Here is a 25,505-nt window from a genome sequence, read left to right on the forward strand (position 1 = left end):
ATGTTGTGGGTCTCTAAGGTGCCTCTGGACTCAAATCCTGCGGTTCTACTGCAGACCGACACCAGCAGAGGCTCTGATGTTCTGAGTAAACGTGCAGAGGTTTGCATTGCGCAGGGCAATATTAACCGCTGCTGAATGTTTGTTTTTGTCATCCTCTTCTAGACAGGGATAGGCAACCTGCAGTTTGCCTGGCCCTGGATGCCAAGTCAAATGGTCAGATCTCCGTCCAAACAAAGGAGGTGCTGACAGCACTGCAGTGCAGGAGAGGAGGCAATAGGTGTGCCGTCACTTCCTAGACCTACACAACCAGCGGCTGCGTCCAAGGCAAACCCCTGTGATGCGGGCAGTGTCTCGGGGTTGGCTCGCTCTGAGCGTGTTTCCAAGGATAACCGTCATCCCCCCCCCCCCCCGCCACTGATTGTGTTTTTTGGTACATCAACATCTTTCAGCTCTTCCCCTGCTTCAGAACTTATCCAGTATAAGAATACAATTGTATATTGGAGAACAAGCATGGTGTTGCAGTTAGAGTGTCACTCTGCCATGGAAGCTTGCTGGGTGGACCTTGGGCCAGTCGTAGGCTGTCAACCTTACCTACCTTACAGGGTTGTTGCGAGAATAAAAATGAGAGGAGCATGATGGACGCCCCTTTGAGTTCCCATTGGGGAGAAGGCTGGGATGTAAAGGAAGTAAAACAGTCTTATAAATAATTCAGCTTGATGATTATTGATTTAATTTCTAGCTTGCCTTTCTCACTGAGACTCAAGGTGCTAGGATTGCAGGACAGGACTACATGGCAAATGAAAAGTTATCTATGGCACGACATACCATAGCGAGTATGGAAGGAAATACTTTCTTAGGTATGAGGGGGGCCACATCATTTCAGTGGGTTTTTGCTTTCGTATTGGGATCTTGACAAGTACCCAGAAGAACATGGGGGGGGGGAAGCATAGAATCCTCCTGGCGCGCCGATGAAACATTGCACTCTATCAGTGTGCCCCACAACCAGATCTCTGCCCAAGCAAAGGCGGCGCCGACAATGCTGCGGTGCAGGAGAAGGCAACGGGCATGGCTACAGCAAGGGGCGGCCTTACGTTCATTACAGCAGGTATAAATTTTGTGTGGGAATATGTGAATCTATGCCTATAACATCAGCGAGGCTGCATCTCAACTGCAGCCTGAAATTCCAGACAGACTGGCTACAAAACTTAAAAAGAGACCAAGGTTGCTAAAGCCTGTCAGTGCCTCCCATTTGGTAGAAACAGAAGTGCTACAAAGCACAACTGTGCTAATTTAGTATGGCCAAAAAGTATAATACGGCCGTCTTTTTAAATACAAAGTTAAATTGTAAGTCCAGTAAGCTACAGAACCATTAGAACTTGTATGCAGATGAACACATGCAAATTGTCACAAGAGTACAATGATGTGACCCTCTGAAGACATTTTCCTTCGGGGAGTCCAGAGGGTTTCTGAGTAACTGTATATGTAATATTCAATATCAATTACTGATACCCAGACACAATACCAAACCTCATTGCGGAGGGGCTGTAGCTCAATGACAAAGCATGTGTTTGGCTTGCAGAAGGTCCCAGGTTCAATTCCCAGTGGCAGTCCTAGGGTGGCAGTCCAATCCCCAAGCCCCTCACAGCAAGCAGGCAGGTGCATTGGTTGAAGAAACTTTATTTAGAGATCTATTCAGTTCAGGTATGCACTCATAGATAGAAGTTGGCAGAAGTGATTATTCAAACAATAGGACTCCTGATATAGAGGATGTTTTCCCGTCCTTTGCATTCAGGCGCGAAAACCCAAAGTGTTACATGGGAACAAAGTAGTTTAGTCTAGACAAAGTATAGAGTGGAATCATTCCCTCCTGTGAAAAGATACATTTCAGTACACAGCTGCAGCTTTGGCCCAAGGACGCTCAGAAGTGAAAGCACATATTTCTTAGAGATAACAAAGAGGCCACGGGCTCCTCTGGAAATTAGTATTAGCAGTCTAGACATCCTCGGGTGACTTATATAAAATGCATAAAATACAGTATTTAACTTTGGCATTAATATCAGTATGAGTTTAAAATGCACTGTAAGATGCAGAACACAACAATGGCATGGATGACATGTAAGCCAACAATGGCTTACATGACACCCAGTGTTTCCAGTTTTAAAAAACCAGGTAGGTAAGTGGGAGATGTGAAAAGCCTTTGCTAGAGACTGTAGAGATCCACAGCCAGTCTGAGTAGGCAGTGCTGATCTTGATGGACTGATGAACTGATTCAGTATAAGCAGCTTTGAATGTTCAACTTAAATTGAGAGGAACCTCGGACTTGCTCAGCTGTCACAGGAAATCTCTGCCTCCAAACGGCGTTCCAAACCCAGACACTCCGTTCCTTCAGCGGCTTCTCCCACCACACTCATTCCAGGTTTCTTCCGTTTGTATCGCAGCTGAAGATTTCCAAACGTGCTTTCAAACAGGATAGTTCTCTATTACGATAATAAAAGTGGGGCATTTCATTTTATCCCTTCTCAAGCGCCAGATTTATCCTAACGAGGCATCTTATTCCCACAAAAAACAGGAGTCTGGCAAGCTGAATAGCAAGGCTTCCCGGAGCAGCTGAGGAAGTGAGCTGCTTCTCACAACTTTAGGACTTTTATACATCTCTTTTTAAAGACCTGTGCGCCTATTTCCAAACAGAAGGGCGAGAATGAAGTGTGGACTCGCGGTGCTCCCGTTGTAATCCCCACCTGTTACTCACTGGTCAACCACACAACCCTCTTAAAGAACCCGATTCCATATAGAAGTGCTATAGTAAGCACCAATTTATAAAGATTAAACAAGATCTAGTTATAATCCCCCCACCCAATTTGTAGTCTGTCTGTAACAAACGGGAAGTTCTTGTGACTGTGCCCCTTTTCTGTTAAATAAAATAACAAAGGTGCTTCCATTATCTTAATTTTAGACTTCAGTGGCCAGATGTTAGTGAGACTCCATTCAGTCTCTGCAGTAACCTGGGGTTCCAGGCAGAGTGGCAACCACTCCCCGCCCCTAAGAAACACCCAAATACCCAAATACTTCTAAAGTATGTTATAGCCAAACCTCTTATCTCACAGATTTACTGTTGGGCAGCTGTCCAAGATCAGAGAGTGATTCTCTGGAAGGTTTTAAAGGCCTCTAGGGTCCTTGGATGTCCTCAAGGGAAGAAATAATGTTTCTGAAGAGCACAAAATACTGTTTTCAGTGGTCTGAAAGTTGCATACTCTTTACCAAGTCGATGAAGAAAATCTGCACACCACTAAATCAGTAGAACCTGCCTTTTTTTATAATGCCTTAATAAATTCTCAGGCAAACGTCATTGCTGTGGGTGACTAGGGGTTTCTAGCTGGCGTTCGTTTTTGTTCTAGTTCTTTGGGACTAAAGTGTCAACAGCTGTCCTGGGGTAGTGAATCCTAAGGAGGCTGACACCCCAAGAGAAGATTCACGTCCCATTTATGGGCTTCCAGCTGCTGTTGGAGGCAGTATGCAGGATTAGGTGGAACTTTAGTTTAATCCTGCAGAGCTGCTCTTTGTGCTGTGATTTGGTGGGTAGGGACCTACAAGTAGGCGAAGCACCGGTTTTCAATCCAGCGCATAATAGTGCATGATGAATAGCTGTTGTGCCATATGTGCCTAAACCATTAAAACTGTTATAGCCGGGGGGGGGGGGGGATGAGCAACTGCCTAGGAAGGTCCATTTCCAGGCAGCTTCTTGTTTCAGTTAAGAGCGTTCACTTCTTAATGATGGAAATGAGGGTGACACCTGGGCGTTTTCTGGAAGCATTGTTGGCTTTAGTGTTTACTGGTAAATGTCAGAATTCTGTCCCTTTTGCTTTTGGGTTTCATTAAATCTTAAGAATTTCCACGAAGTGTCAGCTGGCACCCGATTCCTGCAGTTTGCCTTAAAGCGCCTTTGGAGCTGGCTGATCTTATGGGAGCAACTTCATAGACACAAACGCGCACGTGGAACTAAAATGCTTATTTTATTTTTTTGTTGCTGTTTTTTAATAGTGCTGTTCCCTTGTTTTTAAACACATTTGAATGCAAAAAAAGATTTGTCAAACTGGAAATACATTAAAAGTGTCCAGTAGCACCTTTAAGACTAACCAACTTTATTGTAGCATAAGCTTTCGAGAGCCACAGCTCTCTTCGTCACATGCATCAGAGGTAGAGAGCTGTGGCTCTCGAAAGCTTATGCTACAAAGAAGTTGGTTAGTCTTAATGGTGCTGCTGGACTCTTTGCTATTTTGCTACTGCTGACTGACACGGCTAACTCCTCTGGATCTATGGGAATAGATTGGTGTTGGATGTATCTGCTCCACACCCCTGAGAAGGCAGGCCAGAGGGATTAGTATGCTCATTATTTTTCAAGAGATCGCTTAACTGGCACAGCTGGACCTCTGAGCAGGTCTGTTTCTTCAGAGGAAGCAACAGCTACTGGCTGGGGTCCTGTGGCTACATCTGGTGCTTTCCTGCAGTGCAAGAAGCCTTCTCATGGTGCACAAGGAGGCTTTGGCATCAGTAGAAAGATCCAGGGACTTAGGGAAAGCAGCACCTTTAATGGAACGGATGTACAAGATCCATCCCATAGAAATTCTGAGTAAGGGTGTATCTTGCAACTGAAGCAGTTGAAAGCTTTTATGCGTGATGCTGCTATAGAAATAGGTCTAAAATGGTTATTAGGCTTTCTCTGCTGTGCTGACTCATAGACATCTGAGTTAACCATTTGTGGCCTGAAACCAGCTTCAGTAACATTCCCCTGCTTCGTCGCCTGGAGGGAATCTTAACTGGACTAGGCGACTGGCTGTGCACAACGCTGCTGGGATGTGCTTTTGTCAAATGTGTGCTGCAAAGTGAAAGCGAGACGCTTGTATAATAACGCTTCTCTTTGTGTCCCCTCTTGCATTAGGTACTCCTATCAATAAACCACCTGTTCTGGGCTACAAGGATCTTAATCTCTTCAAACTTTTTAGACTTGTGTTTCAGCAGGGCGGATGTGACAATGTAAGTGTGACACTTCCGGAAGCTGGATTTTTTAAAAAAAAAAAAAGATTTTAAAAATACGTATTTGTATGTTAACCTCTAGAACTTATCTTTCCCAGATCGAGAGTGGCGCTGTATGGAAGCAAATTTATATGGACCTTGGCATTCCTATTTTGAATTCCGCCGCTTCCTACAATGTAAAAACTGCTTATAGAAAGTAAGTGCTCTCCTTGTATTCCAGCTGCATTTGAGTGCTTGGCTCAAGAGGCAAATAGGGAGCAAAGGTTTCTGCATGCATGAAATTAGGTCAGGGTGGGCTCTCAGCAGCCCTCCTCCCAATACACAGAGGGGTTTAGGAGGTACGGTGGCCTGAGCTAGCCGGATCTTGTCAGATCGCAGAAGATAAGCAGGGTCCGCCCTAGTTAGTACTTGGATGGGAGACCACTAAGGAAGACCAGGGTCGCTATGCAGAAGCAGGCAGTGATAAACCACCTTTTGTCTTTAAAAAAAAAAAACAATGGGGTTGCTGTTAGTCGGCTACAACTTGACAGCAGAAAAAATAGGAGGGAGAAGTCTGATCCTTCACAAATTTGAACACGGAACACAGTCTAGCAAAAAAAACTTCACACAAGTTATATACGTAGCTATTTATGGCACATCAGCCAACTTAAAGGGTGGTGGGAAGAGGCACCAACTTCTCTCTGATATATGGAAGTTTCAGTGCCTGGTGGCTTGGAGGTGATTCATTCTTGCTATAGTAAAAATCATTAAAGGAGCTGACTGCAAGCTCCTTTTTAGTTATCAGTTTGTAAGCTGAAATTTATGTTCTCTTTTTATGGAGAATTCTGTTGAGCACGAGCACCTGCCTTTTGGAGGAGAGGCCCCTGGTTTTGTACACAGAAGGTCCCAGGTTCAAGCCCTGGCATTGAGTACCAGGTGTCAGGAAAGACCTTTTCTCTGCCTGAGACCCTGGGCTGCTTCTGCCAATCAAAGGATACAGTCCTGAGCAAGAAGTACTATTGGATTAACTTGGGAGAAGGCAGCTTCCCAGGATAGCAGATATCAAGAAGATGGAAAGAGGTTTGGGGGAGGGCAGCACGGTAAATAACCTTTTTAAAACCTCCCTAGGTATCTTTATGGTTTCGAGGAGTACTGCCGCTCTGCCAACATTCAGTTCAGGACGATCCACCACAATGACCCCAAAGTAATAGAAGTAGTACAAAAAACAGAAGAGCCAATGGAGGAGAGTGTGAAAGAAGAGCCCGAGATGTCCCCCGCAGAAGTTGAGAACGAGGCAGAAGAAAATGAGTGCAGCAGTGATAGTGAAAAAGAAGAAATTGAGCAGAGGTCTCCTCGGGTAAGTGTTTATCTCTCTGCTGCCAGAATCGTTCACAACCTGTAATTCAGACTGTAAAGTCCTGGCTCCCCATCCTCTGCTTCCTCCAGTGCCTATCTTCGTAGCCCTCTGTGAGCTTGACCAAGCTTGTCTGTCCGTCCTTTTCTCCTTACACGTGCCTGTGTCCTGAAGTGCCGTTTCATCTTCTCTGCTCCACCCAGCATGAGCTCATTCTCCTATGCTTCCCCTTATGGCTAGAACTCCCTCCCAGTGCACCTGGGGAGTCCCCTTTCCCTCCAAGTCCCCTCCTCAAAACTTATTTTTTCCCATGAAGCTATACCCAACTGAAAAAAAGCCTAGCCTCACTTCGTTAATCTTGCCTATCCCATCAAAGGTGTTATACTGAGTTTCTCAGGGAAAGGGTCTGTCTGTCTGTCTGTCTGTCTCTGTGTGTGTGTGTGTGTGTGTGTGTGTGTGTGTGTGTGTGTGTGTGTGTTGCCTCCCTGTTCGTTCTGCAGACGGGTGGCAGTCTATTCCCTTTCTTATGTCACTCCCAGTATCACCCTGTGCATCCATTGTGGCTTCACTTTCATTGTCGTTCTTCTGTGCAGTACCACACTGGGGACTGCACACGTGCAGGCCTGCCAACCGGAGAAAGTTTCTATCGTTTCTATAGAGCTCCATTAGGGGGCCGCTTCTCCCACTTATGTAGTGGCTCGTTTTCCCGCCTAAATGAGCACGTGACTACCCAGGAGGAGTGACCCCCTTCCCCTCAGTTCTCTCTTAGCTGCCACAAGGAGAAGAACTTTGCTTGTGAGCTCCTGTGTCCCCCCCCCCCTCTTTCCTCATTTGACTTCATGGCTATCGGATTGATTCAGACTGTCTTTGATTACTCTTGCGATTCTGATCTGGCTGGTTTATCTTTGAACAGTTTCGACCTGGTTTGTTTGACTCATCTCTGTCTTTCTGTCTCCCCCCTCAAAATGTCTCAGAGGACTCTCTTCAAAAATGCACTAAATGTAGCACCAAGATGACATATACTAACAAGCATGAACTCTGCTTACTCTGCCTGGGTGAGGGCCATAATGTAGCGGCCTGTAAGTTCTGCCAACAATTCACTCTCAAGGCCAGAAATGAGAGGGTGCTCCATTTAAAGGCCACATTGCGCAAGAAAGTACTTTCAGGCTCTGGTACTCCAGCTGCTAAGGCATCTGCCGTGAAGGAGTGTCCATTGGGTCCAGATCCACAGGCAGCGAAGTCATCTGCTGCTAAGGATCACCCGTCCAGAGCCAGGTCCATGGTGTTGAGGTTGGATCCGGTGGGGAGAAAGTCATGCTCTCTGAGGCCTCTGTCTCGGATCTGAGGCATTCCTTCGAACCACCACCTAAAGATTAAAGAAGACAAAACATACGTTCATCTTCGTTCTTCTGTGCCTCCGCACATGGGACTGCGCAGGCGCAGGCCAGCCGCCGGAGAATTTTCTAGAGCTTCCATGGCTCCGAAGGGGCCGTTTGTCGCGCGCCTCAGCGACCGTTTTCCCCGCCCAAACGGTCACGTGATCCTCCAGCGACCAACGGCCCCTTCCCTCAGTTCTCTTCTTGCCGCCGCTTGGAGAGAACGTGAGCTTCGTTGCTCTGTGCTTTTGTGCTTCGTACTTTACTCTAACTGATTGCTTGGCTTTTGACTTCGGACTTCGTGACCTCGACTATTCTTTGGATCTCGCTTTGGACTTTGACGTGGACTCGGTAATTTGACTCGGACTGTTTTTGACCCTTCTTTCGTGTGCCCCTGAAGATGGCCTCTACGGCTCTCTTCAAGCATTGCCTAAAATGCCACACTAAAATGGCCAAATCCGATGGCCATGATTTGTGCCTTTTTTGCTTGGGGGAGACCCACAATGTCTCGGCCTGTAGGATCTGCCAGGGTTTCACCAGCAAGGCCCGGCAGGATCGCAAGGCCCGGCTTAATTCCTCGCTGTGGCAGAAGGTCATGTCGGAGGGAACCCCGTTACGTCCGTCCAAGGCCGGCCCTAGCCCCTCTGCCGAACGGCATTCCAGAGCTGGCTCAGTGGCCTCCGCGAGGTCGGGGTCGAAACCGCGTCCCCCAAGTACCTCGGCGTCGAGAGCGGCCTCTCCAGCGCAGGGACCGGTGCGGCCGCCCCGTAGCGCGTCTTCTACCAGGTCGGATCCGAGACCAGCTTCGGAACCGAGGGTCCTGGTACCGAGTCCCCGGTCGGAACCGACGACCGGTTCGATCCCGATCAAGGCGAAGAGGTCGAAGCCGAGGTCCCCTTCGAAGGCGAGGAGCGCGTCGGTTCCGAGGTCTTCTTCGGAACCAGCGAAGAAGAAGAAGAAGACCAAGCATCACCGGTCGCCGCGTCCCGCTCCTCAGGAGGAGGTCATCGTGCTTCCTCACACGCCTTCCCCTCATCTGGGCTCCCCGGAGCCAGAAGACATCTCCGTGCCAGTGCCGGATCCGATGGCCTTCGAGACGGTGCCCGCGGAATTCTCGTCGGGGCCGGAGCCGAGCCCGCGCCGTCGGAGCCGACCATCGCTTCCCCTTCGGTCGCCGAGGCTGGAACCGAGCCCGTCTCCTCGTCGGAGCCGTCCGTCGCCTGTCCGTCCGTCTCCACCTCCGGTCGGTCGTGAGCGGCATGGTTCCGGGGACAGTGTCCGATCAGTCCGGTCCACTGCGTCCCGGCATCGACAGGCTTCCTACCTCCCCTCGCCATACCGTTGCCAATGGGAGGGGGCACCTGCGGGCTTCTCCGTGTCGGAACCGAGGCCTTCGACATCGAGGTCGGCGTGGGCTCCCCCTCCGCTCCAGGTTCCGGAATCCCAGCTCGGTTCCGATGAGGAGGATGTGGAGAGCTTTGGCGGCTACCAGTCGGAGTCCTGGTCCGAACCATCGCCAGCTGAGGAGCTAGTGCCATCTGCGGACTCCCCATTCGAGGACCTCCGCATCTACGCCGACCAGATGGCAAGGATGGCCAAGGCTCTCGAGATGGACATCTCTTCAGCAGCCCCGAAGACCAAGGACAAGCTCCTCAAACGTATTTACGGGGATAATCCGGCGTACGTTGGGTTTCCAATGCTCGAGGGTATTGAGGAAATCGTGGAGAAGGTATGGCAGGTGCCCTGTGATCAGCCTCCAACATCCAAGAGGATTGAGCAGCTCTACAAGATCAAGCAGGGTACCTGGCCGGCACTGGTGAAACACCCTCCACCTTCCTCCTTGGTCACGGAGGAATTCAACCCCCGACGGTCGGGTCACTCCTCGGTGCCTGCCGATAAAGAGGGCAAGAAGCTGGATGCCATGGGCAGGCGCCAGTACATCGTCGCTTCGCTGGGTCTGAGGATCGCCAACTACCAGACCATCATGGCAGGGTACCAATTGTACCTCTGGGAGAAGTTGGCATCCTACACTCGAGACCTTCCACCTGAGCAGAAGGCTGTCGTCTCCCTGTTGCAGACAGAGGCTGTCCGGCTGTCTAAACAGCAAATGAATGCCGGGAGCCACGCTGCCGACACTGCTGCTCGGGGAATGGCTTCGGCGGTGGTCCTCAGGCGCCACTCCTGGTTGCGGTCTACGGCCCTGTCCCAGGAGGTGCGTTCCAGGGTGGAGAGCATGCCCTTTGAAGGGGACTCGCTGTTCTCCAAATCGACCGACGAGACCCTGAAAAAGAAAAAAGAGGACAGGCAGACGGCGCGGTCCTTGGGTCTGGCTCCAGCGGACAAGCCCTCCTCCAGGCCACGGTACGCTCCCCGGTCCGGCCCTTACCACTACCAGGGCAGATACCAACATCAGCGGCCGGGCTACCAACAGTATCCTGCCTACCAGCAGCGGCCTTACCCTCCCGCACAACAGCAGAGGAGGCGTCGGCCCTTCAAGCCTCGTCCGGCGCAGCTACCGGCCCAGCAGAAAGATCAGCAGGGCGCCGGGAGGCAGTACTGACGGGTCACGCCAGCCGTATCCCCGGACTTTTCGGACAGACTGAGTCCACTCCTCTCTGAGTGGGAGTCAATAACATCTGACTCATGGGTCTTAACTATTGTTGAACTGGGATACGGGCTGGAATTCGTTGAGCTGCCTAGATGCAGTTCACCCCTGACAGCTGTTAATAACACTATGGCCGAGCTGGATGCGGAGATCGTGTCGCTCTTGGCCAAGGGTGCTGTGGAAGAATTGCCCTATGAGGACTCTGTAAAGGGTTTCTTCTCTAGGTTCTTCCTGGTCCCTAAGAAGGATGGGGGCTTACGTCCCATTTTAGATCTGAGGGGCCTTAATGCCTTCCTCAAGGTGACCAAATTCAAAATGGTTACGTTGGCGGCTGTGATCGCCTTGCTGAAACAGGGAGATTGGTTTGCGGTTCTTGACTTAAAAGACGCATACTTTCACGTGGGCATACGGAAGGAGCACAGGAAATACCTGAGCTTTGTTTACCGGCAAAGGGTTTTCCGGTATAAGGTGCTCCCCTTTGGCCTGTCCACTGCCCCACGAGTGTTCACTAAATGTGTGGCCCCTGTGGTTTCCTTCCTACGGGAAGAAGGCTGTACCATCTTTCCGTACCTCGATGACTGGCTCATCGTGGCTGAATCGGAGTCTAGGCTGGTGCAGGACATTGCCTTGGTACTTAGCACTTGCCAACGCCTGGGGCTCCTGGTGAACTTGGAGAAATCCAAGCTGGTGCCCAACTGCAAGGTGTCCTACATTGGTGCACTGTTAGACTCTGTGGAGGGTAAGGCCCTGCTCCCCTTGGAGAGGGCTTGGTCCCTAAGGGGTCTAGTGTCCATGTTTAAAAGGAACCGATTCCAGTCTGTGCGCACTATCCAGTGCTTACTAGGGCATATGGCAGCGGCCACCTCTGTGGTGCCTTTCGCTAGGCTGCGTATGCGCCCTCTCCAGAACTGGTTTGTGCGGAGGTACGATGCTCTGCTGCACCCTCCGTCCCTCAAATTCTCTATCCCGAGGGTCATCCTCTCCTCCTTGGACTGGTGGCTGTCTGATGACAACTTGTTTAGAGGGACCCCTTTTGGGTATCAACACCATGACATCACGGTTACCACTGATGCCTCTCTGTTGGGATGGGGGGCTTACTGTGGTGATGTGTCTGTGCAAGATGTCTGGTCTGACAGGGAAAAGACCCTCCATATCAATGTGCTTGAACTAAGGGCCATTCGTTTCGCACTTGTGTCTCTTACAGCACTGCTGAGAAGTCGTCAGGTCTTGGTGCAGACGGACAACACGACTGCCATGTACTACGTGAATCAGCAGGGGGGCACAGTGTCCATGGCCCTGTGCCGGGAAGCCACACTCACTTGGCAGTGGGCTATCAAGAACGGCGTGTCGCTCCGTGCTATACACGTGGCTGGGTCAGACAATGCCCGGGCAGATGCCCTCAGCAGGGTCCCTTTGCTGGACCACGAGTGGGAACTGAACGTAGAGTGCGTTGGGCCGATCTTCCAGATGTGGGGTCATCCGGTGATAGACGTGTTCGCCACTGCGGCGACCACCAAGGCCCACACGTTCTGTTCCAGGGCAGGGAGCGACCCCCTCTCTATTGGGGATGCCTTCCAGTTTACGTGGACGCAGGGCTTGCACTACATGTTTCCTCCGTTCCCCTTGATTCCCAGGGTCCTGTGCAAGATAGAGGAGGACGGGACGGACTGCATCCTGGTGGCCCCCTTCTGGCCACGGCAGGTTTGGTTCCCGAAGCTCCTGCGGATGTCCCAACGGACATATGTGAGTCTGCCCCCTCGGCAAGACCTTCTCCTAAACGGGAGCCTAGTCCACCACGATCCCAGGAAGCTGCACCTAACGGCTTGGCGGATCGTTCCTCCCCTGTAGGCTTTACTGACGAGGTACAGAGGGTCCTCCTGAATGCCCGTCGGCCATCCACTAGGCGCGCTTATGCGGCCAAGTGGCGCAGGTTTGAGCTCTGGGCACTTGCCAGAGGAGTGGTGCCTGACAGCAGTCCCTTGGGGGTTGTATTCGAGTATTTGTGCCACTTGCGTGGCCTGGGCTTGAAGGTGTCCTCCCTCAAGGTACACTTGGCAGCGATATCAGCTGCTCACGCCCGAGTTGAGGGTGCTACGGTGTTTTCTCACCCACAATCCCGCCAGTTCCTTAAGGGCATGTACAATCTTTACCCACCTGTGTCGGCGCCAGTGCCTCAGTGGTCGCTGTCCTTGGTGCTCTCACGTCTCATGTTGCCTCCATTTGAACCTATGGCTACATGCCCCTTGGATATGCTATCCTACAAGGTAGCGTTCTTGGTGGCCGTCACATCGGCCAGAAGGGTCAGTGAGCTGTCTGCACTGCGGTCTGACCCTCCCTTTCTTGTGTTTCATCCCAACAAGGTGGTCCTGCGTCCCTGCCTCGGGTTCCTGCCCAAGGTGGTGTCCGCCTTCCACCTCTCGCAGGATATCTCACTGCCTGCATTCTTTCCTCAACCCTCCTCTAAGGGGGAAAAGGCCCTCCATTCCCTAGACTTGAAGAGGGCCCTAGCCTATTACCTGGATAGGACGAAGGGATTCCGCTCCAGTCCTCACCTGTTTGTATGTTTTGGGGCCAAGGACAAGGGTAACAGGGCGTCCTCACAGACCCTGTCTAGGTGGATTGTGACGGCCATTAGCAAGGCCTATTCCCTGGCAGGGGTGGCTTGCCCGCTTCATGTCAGAGCCCACTCCACGCGGTCCCAAGCATCCTCTTCGGCACTCCTCAGGGGGGTGCCCCTGGTTAACATTTGTAAAGCAGCCACATGGTCCCCTGCAGACACCTTTGTCAGGCATTACGCCGTTGATGTCAATGCGGAGCAGGATGTATCTGTGGCCAAGGCTGTCTTACACTCCCTTTTTTCCTGAGGGAGTTTTGGAATGACTTTCTTGGCGTACCTGTTGGGTACCCTTGAGTGAAAGTGTATATATGTACCTGGGGGTGTGTATATATGTAAATATTGAGTATTTATGTGTCCTTACACAGTTTTTTACATAGATGTATATATGCATATCTGTTTGTTGTTGTTCTTGTTTGTTCAATAAAATTGTGTTGGACTTCACCCCCGCCTTCCTTATTGTGTGAAGCTTGGTACACTCCCATGTGTGGAGGCACAGAAGAACGAAGATGAAAACAGGGTTAACATACCTGTAACTTATGTTCATCGAGTTCTTCTGTGCTGACACACAACCCTCCCTCCTACCCCGCTGTGAACTCCAATGCACAATAATGTGATGGCTGTAACGGAAATTGGTGTTTTTAAGGTGTTATGGCTGAAGTGTGTTGGTCAAGCGGCGGCAAGGGAGAACTGAGGGAAGGGGCCGTTGGTCGCTGGAGGATCACGTGACCGTTTGGGCGGGAAAACGGTCGCTGAGGCGCGCGACAAACGGCCCCTTCGGAGCCATGGAAGCTCTAGAAAATTCTCCGGCGGCTGGCCTGCGCCTGCGCAGTCCCATGTGTGTCAGCACAGAAGAACTCGATGAACATAAGTTACAGGTATGTTAACCCTGTTTTTCATTCTAAGACTCATTGGAGCCAGTCTCCCCTGACTGAGACAGAAGTCGAAGATGTGGTCCTTGTTACACCTAGGAACCCTTCCCTCATCTGAATTGTCCGGAGAAGTCACTGTCTGAAAGTGACACCAAGCTCCGTGACTCTGGGATGCTGCACTCCTTATCACCTGAGGAGGAGGGCTAGAGATGTGAATTGATTTGCGGATCCAACCTACACCCTTGGGTAACTCCATTACCAGATCCAAGAGCTTCTAGAGTCCAAGTGGAATCTCCTTGGGCCTATTCACCAGCTCCGACGAATTGTGTTAGTCATGGATTGGATCTCCATCCAGCATCAGAACTGATGCCTCTATCCTATGCCCACCAGCACCAACATGCTGTATCGATCTTACACATGCCTGTTGCATTCCACCACACTATCATTGTCAATGGCCAAGAGGACTTGGGTGGTCATGATTCCTCAGATCTGAGACCTTCAGCTTCTTCAGGCAGGGGATGGTTGCCTCCACCATATCTGTTGCAGTTGCAGTCGCAGTCACAGTATGATTATGATGACGAAGAGGAACTGGTTGCAGCAGCCTCAAAGTTGGATCTAAATCTGTCACCCACTTTTTGGGGGGATCCAAATCTGTCACCTCAAATCTATCACCCAGAGATAATGCGGGCCAGAGTTCTGGGTCCCCATACGAAGACCTTCAGATCTTCTCCAAGCAAATCTCTAGGGTGGCAAAGGCATTGAACTTGGACGTTTTCTCTTCAGATTAGAAGATGAAGGACAAGCTCCTTAGTCATCTCTATGCTGATTCTCCCTGTTATTGCCTTCCCTATCCTTGAGGGCTTGGAAGAGGTGATTAATAATATTTGGGAAAGACCTGCAGAGCTCCCAGCTACATCAGAGGAGGAGATCATGTGTAAGGTCAAGTACTCCACATAGCCATCTCTACTGAAACACCCACCACCCTTTTCACTGGTCACGGGGGAAGTGCAGCAACACCATCATCCAGATTCTCTTTCTGCCTCACCCGACAGAGGGCAGGAAACTAAATAGCATGGGCAGGCAGCAGTATTCTGTTTCAGCCCTAGATCTACACAGCCAACTATCAAACAATTATGGGGTGGCTACGGTTGTATCTTTGGGAGAAACTGCCCTCCAACATCTCTGATCTCCCAGAGGGCAAAAAATGCTCCTTGCTGCAAACAGGGGCTATAAGATTCTCAAAAGAGCAAATGAATGCAGGGAGGGTACGCTGTTGCCACCTCCGCTAGAGGCATGGGCAGGTGCAGTATTGATGCGATGTCACTCGTGGTTCAGGTCCGCTGCTCTTCCCCCTGAAACCAAGACCAAAGTGGAGGAACTGCAGTTTGAGAGAACATCACTCTGTTCTTCAAGAACTGATGAGACTCCCTCCCAGAAGAGAAAAATTGGCAGACAGCCGAATCCTTGGGCGTTACACCATCTGAGCAACATTACCTATAAGCTCAGGTACTTTCCACACCACCGCTATCCTTACCAGCAGTGTGGAAGGTCGCATCACCAATTCCAGAACACCCAGGCAGCACCTCAGAACCATTCAACCCTCCGCAACAATCAAGGAGGCAGGGATCATACAGACCGAAGCCCTCACAGCCTACTTCACAACACAAGGGCACACGTGGTCCTGCCTAACAATTCTGACTGGACCCTGTCCTCTCTAACCTGAATTGTTCATAGTCAGAGAGGCCGGCACCTTGTCTCTCTGAATGGAAGCCAGTAACATCTGACTCTTGGGTCTTAGCCACAGTGAAAGACGGCTGTGGGTTAGAGTTCATAGAATTACCTGAGTGTACGTGACCGGTCACTGCTATAAGTTATGCCATGCAGGAATTGGACAAAAGAAATTCAGTCTCTCCTGGCTAAAGGTGCCATCCAAGAGGTCCAGCACACCGATACCAAATTTGGCTTCTTTTCCAGATTTTTCTTGGTCTGTAAGAAAGATGGTGGTCTCCGCTCTGTTTTGGATCTCAGGGGTTTAAACTTCTATCTCAAAGTGTCAAAAATCTATCAGAAAAGAACACAGAAATTACCTCTGCTTTAAATGCCCAAACAATATGTTCCAGTACATGGTGATACCCTTTGGCTTTTCACCTGCACACAGGATGTATATGGCACCTGTTGTAGCCCACTTTAGATCTCAGGGGTGTTCTGTTTTTCCATATCTAGATGATTGGCTGATCGCTGCTTCATCTAGACTTCAGCTAGTGAAGGATATCTCACTAGTAGTGAATACTTGTTGGGGTTGGTGATCAGTGCTAAAATGTCAAGGTTAGATACTGACCTCCCTACCGTGGTGGAGAAGTGATGATAACTTGTTCAGAGGTGTTCCCTTCGGCATGAAACATCACCAGATCACTCTAACAACTGATGCTTCGTCATAAGGCTGGGGTGTACACTGCGGCTCTATAGCCATACAAGATGAATGGTCTATCAGGGAAAAGTCTCTATACATTACTGTGGTGGAACTCAGAGCCATTCTCTTTGCTCTTGTCTCATTCACACCTTTGCTTCGAAACAAGGAAGTACAGATTCAAACAGACAACACCACAGCAATGTATTATATCAACAAACAACGAGGCACGGCTTCGTTAGCCCTTGGTGCAGAGGCTACAGCCATCTGGAATTGGGCAATTTCCAGCAACGTTTCTATGCGTGCCATCCACATTGCAGGCTCAGACAACACCAGAGCAGATGTGCTGAGCAGGGGTCTGAGTTCCAGTCACGAATGGACTGTGAACAATGTTTATCTGAGTCACATTTTTGTTCAGTGGGGTATTCCAGAAGTAGACCTATTCGCTACTGTTGTCAGTGCCAAGGCCCCAATATTCTTCTCCTTGGCGGGGAGCAACCCCCTTTCTCTGTTGGGGACGCACTCGAACACACATGGGCAGGCCAACTACTGCACACCTTCCCACCAATTCCACTTCTATCCAGAATAATTTGCAAAACAAAAAGGACAACTCAGATTGCATTCTTATTAACCCCTTTTTGGCCCAGACAAATTTGGTTCCCAGAGGTACTCGCTCTATCCAGACGGACATGTATCTCGCTTCCCCTAGCACCAGACATTCTTCAGTGGGGAACACTACTTCATCAGAACCCCAGCACCTTGCACTTAACAGTATGGTGCGTTCACCCCAGACCATGAATTTCTCTGTGAAGGTATAACAGGTCCTGCTAAGCACTAGATGACCTTCAACCAGGAGGTCTTACAACTCCAGACGGAATTGTTTTACAAAGTGGGCACATAGTAAAGGTGTCACTGCTACAGACTGCCATTTACCCTTTATCTTTGACTATTTATGTGCCTTAAAATTGAATGGCTTGGCTCCCTCAAGGTGCAACTGGCAGCCAGTTTGGTGTCGTGGTTATGAGCGGCAGAACTCTAATCTGGAGAACTGGATTTGATTCCCCACTCCTCCACTTGAAGCCAGCTAGGTGACCTTGGGTCAGTCCACCTCACAGGGTGATTGTCGTGAGGATAATAATAACACTCTTTGAAACCACTCTGAGTAAGAGTTAAGTTCTCCTGAAGGGCGGTATATAAATCGAATGTTGTTATCATCTCTGTCTTCCATATGCAGGTCGAGGGCAAATCTATGTTTTCCCATCAAAGGTAGGACCAATTTCTCAAAGGAATGTTTAATCTTTATCCCCTAGTAACAGTGGTACCTCCTCAGTGGTACCTCTTTCTGGTACTTTCCCGCCTCACATTGCCACCCTTCGAACCTTTAACTACTTGCTCAGAGGAGTTGCTGTCTCTGAGAGTGAGCACTTTCGTGGCTATCATTTCAGCAACAAGGGTAAGCGAATTGTTAGTACTTAGGGCTGACCCACCATTTTTTAAATTTCACAAAAACGAGGAGATTCTCAGGCCATGCTTCCGGTTTTTACCAAAGGTCCTGTCCCCTTTTCACTTACCTCAGGACAATTCTCTGCCGGTGTTCTTCCCTAACCCTCAGTCTGAAGCAGAAGGGGCACTTCACTCTTCAGACCTTACAAGAGCGTTGGCGTTTTTACACAAGACAAAAGGATTCCGTACCGATCCACACTTGTGTGATTTGGAGGCCCAAATGAGAGAAAGAGGGCTTCGGCCCCGACCGTCTCCAGGTGGATTGTTTCAGCCCTTCACTTGGCTTCTCAACAGGCAGCTGTCCAGAGTCCATTGCACATAAGGGCTCATTCTACCAGATCTCAGTCATCCTCTTCAGGCTTTATAAGAGGTGTTACAGTTGTAGACATTTGCAAAGCAGCCACTGGGTCGTCGTCATCAGAGAACCTTTTTCAGACGCTACGGGGTGGATGTTAGCACTGCACGTGGCAGTAGCAAGATCTGTATTACATTCTCTGTTTACATTTTTTAAAAAAGAGGAGGGAGAGTAATAAGGTTATACTTCTTGATCATCTCTGTAAGGCTGCACTCTTTGACCCCTATCCACTGTTTCTGTAGAAATTTCAAACTTCATTACTGCAAATTATTGCATTGATGTTAATAAATATACCTCGCAGAGATTCACCCTGCCTCCTCATTATTTGTAGCTTGTTAATCTCTCCAGGTGGGGACTGCCCAGAAATCAAATCATCAAATTCTTCTGTGCGGGCACACATTCCTCCCTCCTGCCCCGCTGTGAACTCTCTGGCAAGGTCCAGTTTGAGATGGTGGCAGTTCAGGAGAACTAAGGGAGAGGAGTCGCACCTCCTGGGCAGTCGTGTGCTCATTTAAGTGGGGGGAAAGAGCCCCTACATGACTGGGTGAAGAGGCTCCCCCTAACGGAGTTCTGTAGAAGCAGTTGAAACTTTCTCGACTTGGCGCATGCACAGTCCCCAATGTGTGCCTGCACAGAAGAACTCAATGAGCAATGGTTTCAGGTAAGTACAACCCAATAGACTTCATGCTTTTAGATGTCTAATAGGAAAGCCCTGTTGGTAGCTTCCCACAATGAAAAAGTGTTCTTGCATGTTGCCCAACAGCTCTTGATTTGTCGAGAAAACTTCAGGTTCCCCCCCCCCCCAGTATCGCCTGTTCCTCCTGCCCAAAAAGCACCAATGCACCTTCAACGTCATGTAGCGTGTTTGTTTTTGTTGGTTTCTTCTCGCAGGGACGGAGGAGGCTTGTTCGTGATCTCGCCGCCACGAAAAAGGAAAGCGAAGATGATAAAATGCAGGACAAACTAAAAGACAGCAACAAGGAGAATAACGAAGTAGACGAAATGTCTAATAACGTAGAGAAGAGGGAAGGCGAGGCGGTGCTCGGAAGCAGAAGGGCCACACCAAAGCAAAAGGACAGGAGAGCGAAAAGGGAAGAGGAATCTGACAGGGAGTCGGATGAAGAAGAGGAAAGGAGGCAAGAACATTCCCTCGGTTTTTTTATCTGTACAATTATGAGTCGCTTTTCATCAGTATGCTCTGCCAAATCTAGCAGCCTTGATATGTGAATCTTTTACCTTTTAAAAACTGTAGCCTTTGTGACTGTGGAGTGCTGCCTGGGAGCACGGTGGCCGCGTCAGAAGGCCTCAGGACGTTGCACAGCTTCCGTGCCCTACGTACATTTCCTCCGAGGAAGAGGGGCTGTGGCTCAGTGGCAGATCCCAGGCTCAACCCCCGGCATCTTGAACTATAAAAGGATCAGATGGCGGGTAATTCAGAAAGGGTCCCTTGAGAGCTGCTGCCGGTCCAAGTAGTAGATGATACGGACGCTGAAGGACCCAGTGGTCCGATTCGGCATAAGGCAGCTTCATGTGTACGTGTGACACAGAAAATGTAATTCTAGAGGTTTTAATTTACATTATCCAGAGCCTAAATTCCCTAAATTAGCAGACTGAGTGGCAGCCTTCTGTGCTGGGGAGCCAGCAACATCAACTTCTGACGTAAGGAGCCTGCCTCTGACAGAAGAGGTCTTGGGAAGGCACCTCGTGCCAGTGGAAGGCACTGTTGTTTCCTGAACAGAGTGTAATTTGTACAAATTACTTACAGTCCCTCATTGAGATAGATCAAGATGGGTAGCCCTGTTAGTCTGTCTGTAGTAGTAGAAAAGAGCAAGAGTCCAGTTGCACCTATGAAACTAGCAATATTTGTGGCAAGGTGTGCGCTTTCCTGAGCCACAGCTCGCTTCTTCAGATACCTGAAGGTATTTGTAAGTAGAGAACAGGTATCTGAAGAAGTGAGCTGCGGCTCAGGAAAGCTCATACCCTGCCACAAATTTTGTTAGTCATATAGGTGCTGCTGGACTCTTGCTCTTTTCTACTGTCCCTCATTGAGGTAGCCTTTATGAATGCCGTTTATGTTCCGAGAAATCCGTTCATCAGTCATGTCAGAGCCATCTTTCAGAATGTGATCAGTATTGCTGTCGCGATAAACTATTTGTATTCAGCTTATATAGAAGAAAAGGACTGAGTTTTCAAAGCGCTGCTTGTATGCCATAGTATTTGCAACCAGGATTCTGTAATGTGGGCCAGTATTGTTATCCTCAAATTGCTGATAGGGGATGGGAGGTGAATGGCACCTTTTGAGCTGGGATCCGAGGGGAAATGTGGATCTGGGACTTGCTTGTTCACCCTCTTAAGCCCGTTTCTGATGTTCGGGTAGACTGAATGTGTTGAGGGGGAGGGGGTCTGGGGCAGAGAGCTATGATTTTAGGTGGCTGCCTCTGACCTTTCAGTAGGTTAGCAAACCAAAGTTTTCAGTAGGTTAGCAAACCAAAGTTTTCTGCTGGTGGGAAAGCCGGTGATTTCCACCAGTTCTTCCCCACCGCAGACTCCCTTCCTGTTCCCAGGGCCTACAACTGCTGAGGACGTGGGTATTTTTGAAGGAAGGGGGTATGGAAGACTGCAGTGGGAAGGAGAGGGGTTGATGAATTTGGGGCACTTTGTGTAGAAAGTTGTACATGTCACATGCAAAATAATTTGCAAGATAACACATGACTGTGTATTTTGCCTCAGGGTTGTGTAACCAGAAGGGGTTCCCATGGAAGAGCATGTACAAGTGTTTGTTACACCAGAGTGTTTGTGTGGCACAAAAGTGATTGGGGACCCAAGAAATGTGTCAGGTGTTAAGCAGCCCTTTTACTGTCAACTTTGTTTTTTTGCTCTTCCTTATGAAATGAAAATCATAAATGAAACGTAGTATTTATTCTAGATTTTGGTCTTGTTTGTGCAGTCTTCCTTGTAAGCCAACTGTTTCATAGCAGCTCTGGCTAAAAGTGCCACAAGGAAGGACATGAAGATGAGCTGGTGATGGAAAGAATTCTTGCAATGGTTAGACGCTTTACCTTAAGTGGTAGATAACCGTTTTGGAAAAGTACACTTGCTACTGCAGTCAAGAAAGGGCTGGCTGCAGGTTGCAGTGGAATTGACTCGGGAGCTTTCCATTGGTTGTTTCCAGTGGCATTGTGGTAGGCTTGATGAGTTTTGCATAAGATGGATTACTCTGAAATCGTACATTGGCCTAGATTCCATTGCTGAGTCACTCTTTCGAAGCACAGGTTGGCAGCACTGCAGGCCAGCCTGGAAGCCTTGCATGAGTGAGGAGAGCTTCCCACAGCTGGCCTCTAATAAGTTGACGCTCTGTTATCCACCTTGCTATAGGGAAGAACTTGAAAACCGAGGAGAATCAGAAGGAGAGGAGGGTGAGGAGGATGCCGAACCATGTCTAACGGGAACCAAAGTGAAAGTAAAATACGGCCGCGGGAAAACTCAGAAGATTTATGAAGCTAGCATCAAAAGTACGGAAAACGACGATGGAGAGATTTTGTATTTGGTGCATTACTACGGCTGGAATGTGAGGTACGGAGAAGAAAATTAACCTCTTAAATAACCTGCCTATTCCTGCGTGGCAGCTCATGCCTTCTCAACGAGGTCTATTACTAGCCCCCCTGCAATTGTCTAAGGCACGTTCCGCTACAGCCTTGGCTTGGTCAAGGGGGCGCCTACTCACCTGGCTTTCCAGTGAGGCTTCAAAACAGAGCTGTTGGGGAAGTCTGAGCCTGGACTATTACCCTGCTGCTTGGGGCATTAGTTGTTTTTAATGCCTTTTTTTTTTAGTGTTGCATTTGTTAAACAGTCTATATTGTTTGTACATTTTTCTCCACCTTGGATTCCGGGATGCCTCGGGAAAGGTGGGTTCATAAATACTGTAAATTTAAAATATATATATATTTCTCTGTTTAGTACTGTTTCAAGCAAACAACTCTTAAAAGTCGGAGGTGTTTGCAGCACTTTCTGTTGACGTTCTCACCCCTGCACAAGTGGTCAAGAGCACGTACTTCCAGCTGCCGCTTTTCTGCCTTGGCTACATCGGGAGCCGATTCACACAACCATTTTGAGAGGAGTCAGTCAACGCAGAGAGTTGTCATTTCCCTCAGCTTGCGCATGCCCAAATGGTCTTGTGTCAGTGTGCTCAAACAGCCAAGCTGCAATTCTCCACATCCATGGTCTGTTGACAGCCAATTGGTAGCTTGCAGAATTTGGCCCCATGGAGTTACTTCAGCCTCCAGCCATGGGGTGAAATGTCTTATCAATTTGTGAGGTGGAAACATCCAAGAAAAGCTTTTTTCATTATAGGAAGTCAATCTTAACCTACATAGAGTAGTAATCAGAAGCTAAAATGACCAGCTGAGAGAGTTGGGAAATTATGTTACTTGTAAAGGCAGCAACAATTATCTTTTTTTTTTTAAGTTTGCACAATGTTAGATTGTAAGCCTGCAGGCACAGTCTAAGAAGGTTTAAGGATATATTAGGTTGAGGTCCTTGTACAATTAACTTTTAAGCTAAAGCCCCTGTCGACAGCCAAAATAACATGCATATTTTTTGTAGATACGATGAATGGGTGAAAGCTGATAGGATTATTTGGCCTGTGGAGAAAGGAGGACCAAAGAAGAAGCAGAAGAAAAAAGCAAAAGTAAGTCACATTATTAATCGTATGTTTTTTCTTATCTGTACCTAACAAAGAGAAAGAACTTGTTCTTTCCTCTCAGCTTGCCCTCATTCTCAGCTAAGTGTGTGTGAAGGTTTGTGATAGTAAGAAATCACGACCAGCAATTTTAACAAAATATTTTGTGTCTGTTCAGAATAAAGAAGATGGGGAAAAAGATGAAAAGAAAGAAGAGGAGAAACAAAAAGCAAAACGTGGACGCCCTCCTCTGAAATCCACTCTTCTGTCAAACCTATCTTGTGGCCTGCCCAAAACTCCAAATAGTGAAAGTAAACCAGGGGCCCGAAGTGTACGCAGCAGCTTGTCGGATGGCTCCCCTTTGCCTAATGGGACGGAAGGTACTTCCGGTTCAGAGCTGGTACATTCTTTTGCAGAAGCAGCTAATGATGCGCATTAGAGTGGCGAAAAGCCTTTGCTCTCTCTCAGAAGTCATACCATGGTAAAGCATATTGCGCGCGTGCAGACAATGTTGTCCTTGCATCCTTATTCACTGTCAGTGAATTAACCTCTTTATTTTTTTTTTTTAGGAATGTCTCGCAGGCAAACAAGACGCAGCTCAGGAATGTTGGATTCTGACAGAGGGTCAAATGGTGAGTAGTAAATGTGTTGGTCCTTCCCCCCCCCCCATTTAAATGGTGAGATCTTGAAAAACAGAGCAGAGGAGATGGGGAAGGGATGCGAAGCCAGAATCTTGAGAGACGGAAGGAGAGAAAAGTAGTGAGGCGGGGGAAGGGGGTTAAGGATTGAGCGGAGTCTTAAAAATTGCGATAGTGACTTTTCATGTTCAGGGCACCATTTGTTTTCATTGGGTTAAGCCCTCCTCCATGTTATAAATATCACTGCTTCCTTTATCTCCTGTTTGCAGCCTGTCCTGACATGGCAAAACAGCATCGTTTGCTTGCAGTTACAAGAGCAGATTCTTCTAAGAACTGCTTCTAATAACACTCTTTGTACGCTGGTGTGGATAATAGAGAATGAACTGCATGCCTGTTGCATTAGGTATATGAGGCATGGGTGCCTGTATGAATCCAAGCTTTGCCATTTAGAGTGCTTTTAAAGAATGACTTGATTATCCTCTGTCCCTCCTTTAATGTCCGTTAGCATGGACAGAGGAGCTGTAGCTTTATATAACCCCTGTTTCTGATATTTTGTACATTAGTGTCTGTATAAAACATCTCACAAGAAGCAACTTTAAGTCAACTGTCAGAGGGGGTGTAAAATGAACACCTGTTCTGAATGAAGTTGAGTGCCACATTCTTTGATGGAAAGGCAGCGTAACTGCATTTTCAGTTGATAAATGTTACTCCTTCTTGCTTGGGAATTCAAACTGAAAACACACTTGGCAATATTGAAATACTGGCTTCCTACGCTAAAAGTAGACACATAATGGAAAATGCCATTTTCTTCTTTGGCCCGTTTTTTGTGCCTGTATTTGAACTGCATTTCTGTAGATAACTAGAAGCTTTTTAATTAATTCCTTGTTCCTGTGGTTGTGACTTTTTTGATAGACTCCATTTCATCAGACAGCGATGCAGATGAAGCTTCTGAAAAGAATACGAATGAAGATTTTTCTCCGACAAATTCAGAACTTGAAAAAGATGAAAAACAAATGGTTGACAAACCTGATGATGAAACCCCAAAGATCTCCCATGTGTTGAAAGAAAACGACAGGAATCAAGTCCACCCCTTAGAAGCTTTGAAACTAGAAGTTGAAGAGAGTGAACAGGTAGTTCAGATTTTTGGAAACAAAAGTGAACAAATGGAAGAAATTAAAAAAGATTTGGAAAAATCCAAAGGGAAAGGCCGAAGGAGCAGAGCAAGAGACTCTACCCTAGAGAATGTAAAGATTGCAGCACTAAATCAGGATGAGGCAACGAATGAACCTCTCACAGAGTCTGAAAGATTAGATGTGTCTTCCTTGGACAGTAAAGGTTTAGGCACCACTTCTGTGACTGAAACAGATCTTTTCACAAAAGATAAGAGGCTTTTCAAAAGGAAAGGGGGAGAACAGCCATCGCCTGACAAAAGGGGGCGTCTGGAAAGCGAGTTGGATGTGCCAAATATTGCATCTGAGGGGAGGGCAAATAAATGTCCTGGGACAGAAGAATGTAAAGGTTTCAGTGCCGACGACTCCCTCAGAAATGAAAATGAGGAAATGCCGTCCTTGGTTGCAGAATCAGATCAACGCCTTCACGCTCCGGGAGGTGAGCGCTTCGAATGTTCTTCTGAGGAAAATTGTAACACCCCGCTGAAAGACGAAGACGACTCGATGCCTCAGATCGGGCCCGAGACTCTCCTTTGCCACGAAGTGGACTTGGACGACGTCGACGAGAAGGAAAAGGGCGGTTTGGAAAACGCGGTGGCGGAAAAGCAAGACCCCAGCACTCCCGCTTCACATCCGCCTGCCTTGCCGCCTGTTGTCCTGCCAAACTTCTCTGTGGCCTCGCCCTTAGCCCTCAGCCAGGACGAATCCCGGAGCATAAAGAGTGAAAGTGACGTAACCATAGAAGTGGACAGTGTGGCCGAAGAGTCTCAGGAGGGTCTTTGTGAAAGCGAGTCTGCCAACGGGTTTGAAGCTTGTACGACGTCAAGCAATGGCAGCATCACAGCCCCGGAAAGGGAGATCGTAGAGAAGGGTAAGTGCCTCCCCAAATGCAAAGCCTCTTTCGGTACTCCATGGAAAGGGGGG

General features: G+C 48.5%; 1 protein-coding gene across 1 annotated transcript in view; it reads left to right on the plus strand.

Moving 5' to 3' along the window:
- The window catches only part of ARID4A (AT-rich interaction domain 4A), an 84,450-nt gene that overhangs the window by 47,262 nt on the left and 11,683 nt on the right, over positions 1-25,505 (plus strand). The window contains exons 13-21 of the mRNA XM_054970872.1: positions 4,937-5,031; positions 5,130-5,227; positions 6,139-6,367; positions 18,988-19,232; positions 21,472-21,669; positions 22,699-22,783; positions 22,953-23,154; positions 23,344-23,406; positions 24,325-25,452. Coding sequence (XP_054826847.1) covers positions 4,937-5,031; positions 5,130-5,227; positions 6,139-6,367; positions 18,988-19,232; positions 21,472-21,669; positions 22,699-22,783; positions 22,953-23,154; positions 23,344-23,406; positions 24,325-25,452 — 2,343 coding nt within the window. The remainder of the gene's footprint in view (positions 1-4,936; positions 5,032-5,129; positions 5,228-6,138; positions 6,368-18,987; positions 19,233-21,471; positions 21,670-22,698; positions 22,784-22,952; positions 23,155-23,343; positions 23,407-24,324; positions 25,453-25,505) is intronic.

This window comes from Eublepharis macularius, chromosome 2 (genome assembly GCF_028583425.1).
Source record: "Eublepharis macularius isolate TG4126 chromosome 2, MPM_Emac_v1.0, whole genome shotgun sequence".
NCBI lineage: Eukaryota > Metazoa > Chordata > Lepidosauria > Squamata > Eublepharidae > Eublepharis > Eublepharis macularius.